The 4,502-nt window shown below is 38.4% G+C and overlaps 1 protein-coding gene across 1 annotated transcript in view; it reads left to right on the top strand.

The window, feature by feature from the left end:
* STRIP2 (striatin interacting protein 2) overlaps positions 1-965 on the top strand; it is a 48,617-nt gene extending 47,652 nt beyond the window's left edge. The window contains exon 21 of the mRNA XM_003789740.3: positions 130-965. Coding sequence (XP_003789788.1) covers positions 130-380 — 251 coding nt within the window. The 3' untranslated portion in view covers positions 381-965. The remainder of the gene's footprint in view (positions 1-129) is intronic.
* The last annotated feature ends 3,537 nt before the right edge of the window (positions 966-4,502 follow it).

Genomic DNA, 4,502 nt, shown 5'->3' with positions numbered 1-4,502 from the left:
AAAGAAAGAAAGAGGGGTGGGATGTAATTTTGAGCAGTTTCATCGTTGGAGTCCCATAGACCATGCTCTGGTAAGGAGAATAGTATCCTAAGTTGTATACAACTTTTTCTTCCTCTCTTCCTAACAAAGACATTGATGCCAGGCCATGGGACTTCCAAGCCGAAGAATGTACTTTGAGAGCCAACGTTGAGGCTTTTAACAGCCGCCGGTATGACCGACCCCAAGATTCTGAATTTTCACCTGTGGATAACTGCTTGCAGAGTGTACTGGGGCAGAAGTTGGATCTGCCTGAAGATTTCCACTATTCATATGAGCTCTGGCTGGAGCGTGAGGTGTTTTCACAGCCCATCTGTTGGGAGGAACTGCTCCAGAATCACTAACTGAGCTCTTGTCAACAAAGCATCGATAGATGGAGGTTGGCTCCAATAAATGGTGCTCTGCCTACCTTGCCCATCCAGCCTTCATTGCCATTTCTAGGAGTGGTTGTCAAAGGGAGATCTGGCTAAGCACTAGGACATCCAGTATAGTTTAGGGCTTTTCTGGGAGCTATTGGGCCTAGACATGATGCAAGGCTGGGATCCTAATTCACAACAAAATGACTTTTTTTTTTTTTTCACTGTAGTATGCCCAGGGGTCAGTTGGGTGCCCAGTTAGCCTCAGCTGGCCACAAGAGTGAGAGGAAGTTTATTGTGGCATTCGACTGGTAACTTTCATCACAGACAGTGGGGGGCGCAGGTCGTAAATTAGGGAGAAAGTTTTCTTCTTATTCACTGTGGATTCTTAGGACTTTTAAGAGGTTTGGCAAAACCAACTTTGAAATTAAGTCTATATTTTAAGTTTTAAATTTTGACACTCACTCTTTCTAAAATCATTAGCTCTAAAATGATTTTAGAGCACCTTCACCTTTGTGGAAGATGATGATTTACTATTCCCTACATAGTGCATGTTATAGAAAAGTATGTTGTGTGGTGTTTCTTTTTCTTCGTTCTCTAAGAGATTTGTGTTCAATGTGAATATTGTTTCCTTGTGTACTCTATATAGGGCATGGAGTGCTCTGCTATTTTTAAAGAGTCACAGCCAATACCAATATGAAATAATCAGGCCATCTTTAGGGATGTTTCATGTTTTTCCTGAAGCTACTTTAGTCTTAAGATGGCTGAGTACACGGCAGAAAATCATCCTTTTCATGCAGTTCATTTCTTAAATGACAAGTTAGCTACAGGAGGTTTTATTTATTGAGATGGCATGCTCATTTGTGTTCAAGATTGATTTATTTTTTTAATTGAAAAGCACAGTAAGAGCATCGCAGCTTACCATTTTTCTTTTTCTCCAATGTTGATTAATGATTTTTTTATTTTATTTTACTGCAAGCAGTTTCAAAATGTCATGTGGAAATTTAGCAATACTGTTTCTACCTAGAAGTATTGCACATTTCATTGAAAACATTAGGCTTGATATACAAACCTCTTTACACTTCTTTCATTTACAGCAGAATTACATAGTACACAAAAGAAATCGGTTTTAGAAAAATTTTTGATTTATTCAGGATTATTTTGTTTCTGTCTCCACAATTATGACGTCTGTGTCTTCATGCCTTTTTACTGTCAATGGTGCAAATCCCCTCCCCAACATAGACACTACTGAGTCTTTCATATGATGACACCAGGTCACTTTGTGCTAGGACACCTGGTCAATTTGCTTATTTTGTCTTTTGTCAACCACAGTCTCACTTGCAGGTCATGATAGAGTACTTGACACTATCAAAAGGAACAATACCAAAATCTAGTAGGTAAACTTTGGAATCGATGTCTTTGTGCTTCAGGAGAGGAGGATTTGTGATTATGGCAGGGTCATGGAGAATTAAATATGTAATGGATGAAACTTCTTTAGATGATTTGTAAATTTTATCTAAATAGCAGTCCTACTGTGATAAAAATAATCTACTAAGAATGTCTTCTATGAATGTTATTAATCTAGGGTCAGGCTAGATTTCAATGTGATTTTAATGAAAAGACAATTTTCAAGGAAAGAGCAATCATCAGTCTCTTTCCTTTAAAGCCATACAGTATTCAAATTGTGTCAAGAACAAGTAAGTTACCCTTTTAAAAGTACTCATGGGAGTGCCTTTTGAGGTATGGAAGAATGCTAAACTTTAAAATTTCATGCTTTATTATTTACAACTGTTCTCTAAGGGAAGATTAATTCTCACTGCAGATGGAGAAACTAATTAATTGTTTTCTGCCATGGACTTGCTGGACCTTGCTTTCATGTATTGCCAGCCAGCCCCATATGCTAAGGTAAGCAGGCTGACCCTCCCAATTTGAGAACCCATGAGTATAGTTAGGAATAAACTCAGATTGACCAATCTCCAATGCTGATTACTGTTACTGCATAGAAAAACATTATTTGAGTGATTTATAAAATAGAAGATTTTTATTTGTGAATGTTTCAACAACGTTTGTGTTGATTGTTGATAACACTATCTACCGAAGCACTTTAATAAAAATAAGCTGGAATTAGAAATTTGGTCTTTAAATTCTCCAACACAGGAAAACTTAATCATATTATAGAAAAGAAGGATATAATAAAAAGGGTGAATATACAAAATCTTGCATTAGTCTGCACCCAGGGAATACTCAAATAACTCCAAATCTTAATGACTTACCACAAATGTTTCTTTTTTCATGGGCTGAGGGTTAGTCACAGTTCTCCCCAAAGCTTGGCTCACTTGATTGACTCTGTTCCATAAGCCATCATCTTCTGGCAGTAGGCTGATGGGACAGCCCCTACCTAGGACGTAACGGTTTTCACGGTGAAGGGCAGGAGCAAAAGACAAACTATCCCATGTAAGCATATTTAAAGCTCCTGCTTAGATATGTCATAAGTCAAGTTGTTCATATTCCATTGGCCAAAACCAACTTGCATGGACAATCCTCACATTGGACTGAGAAGCATACTCTACCTGCAGCCGTGGTTCTCAACCTTCCTAATGCCATGGCCCTTTAATACTGCTGACCTACAGGGTGGCAAGTGTGCACTGTTATAATACTCTTACAGTAGAGACAGTGTTAATATTTGCTCCTATACACAAAATACACACCATCTCCTCCTCGAGGAAGACTCCAAAAGTCTTATCCAGTCATGTGAGATCTAAAATCCAGGATCTCATCTAGATTAAAGTCTAGATAAAGTGTCTCTTGATCCGAGACTTGCAAACTTAAACAGCAACAAAGTATGTTATGTGAGCAACAAAGACCAGCTCCAAACCAAAGAGTTTATTTGGGAGGAGCAGGGCATTGCAACATGGTGCAAGCTATGGTGGACCATAGGTGCGTCCAAAGGGGTTGAAGCAGAGGAAAAGCTGTTGATTTTGCAACTGCTACCCGCTTCAAGCTTTTAAAGTCAAAAAGAAGTCCAACTAAGCTGTTTGGAAACAAAGACCATTGGTTACAGGACTTGTTGCAGGAGTTGGCATTAGCTCTTTGGGAGAGGGCCATTGTTAGCCAAGTGTCCTTGTGCAAGTGGCTTATCAGGAACACTGGTTTTGAGGAATTCCTTATATAGTTCCCGTCATAGGCATACTCATGTGAGGGTCTCTCCTTCATTGCCTTTAGCCTCATTAGGATCTGACATTAATGACTCCATTTTGATAACTTTTACAGTTAATTAACTGAATCGTGATCACTTCAAAATATATACATATATCAAAACATCAAGTTGCACTCTAAATATATATAATTTTTATATCAGTGATAATAAAGCTGTTTAAAAAAGAAATAAGAAATAAAAGTGAATAAGAAAGCAAGTTATTTACCTTTATCCCCCGCAACACTCACACATATACACACCCAAAATACAATGATAGAACAGGAAGAAGACAGTCGAGATAAACATTCCTTTTCTGAAAGCAGAATGAAAGGCACAAGGTGTTTGCTGCTCCATAGCAATTCTGTAATCCCACTGAGCAAGCATGAGGTCTTGTTACTCTTGGAATAAGAAAGGTATTCAGCCTGCCCCCGAGAAGTAACTTTCTTGGAGCAAGGAAATGGGTCCTTTTCTCTTATCCTTGGTCACATCTGAAGAGGACATTAGGGAATGCTTTTATCACGTTCTTAGTGTCTGAACAGCTTTCTTATTTCCTGCTTAAGGCATATTGCAGCCCAACAGTCATTTCATATTTTGAACAGTCACTACCCATTGCCAGTTGGATTGGCAACTTAGCAACATAACTCTCAAAAGCTTTTAAGAAAGTATTCGAGTCAGCTCATTCGCCAGCAGCCACAATCACAACTTCTTCTGATACCTCTGTAGACTTGGTTGCAGGTACTTTGAGTTTATTAGGCTTCTGTAGAACCATTCCTTTGTCTCTTTTCCTTGAACCTTTTTGTTAAACTAAAATTATTTACCACGGCACACATAATCCAATCCAGAGACAACAACAGGCCTGAATACCACACCCTCAATTTAATCTTCACCCCAAAACAATGTCTTTTTTTTTTTTT

The sequence above is a fragment of the Otolemur garnettii genome, unplaced genomic scaffold (genome assembly GCF_000181295.1).
Source record: "Otolemur garnettii isolate 467f Iridium unplaced genomic scaffold, OtoGar3 scaffold00037, whole genome shotgun sequence".
Lineage (NCBI taxonomy): Eukaryota > Metazoa > Chordata > Mammalia > Primates > Galagidae > Otolemur > Otolemur garnettii.
The sequence above is the reverse complement of the archived record's forward strand: the minus strand, read 5'-3'. Positions and strand labels throughout refer to the sequence as shown.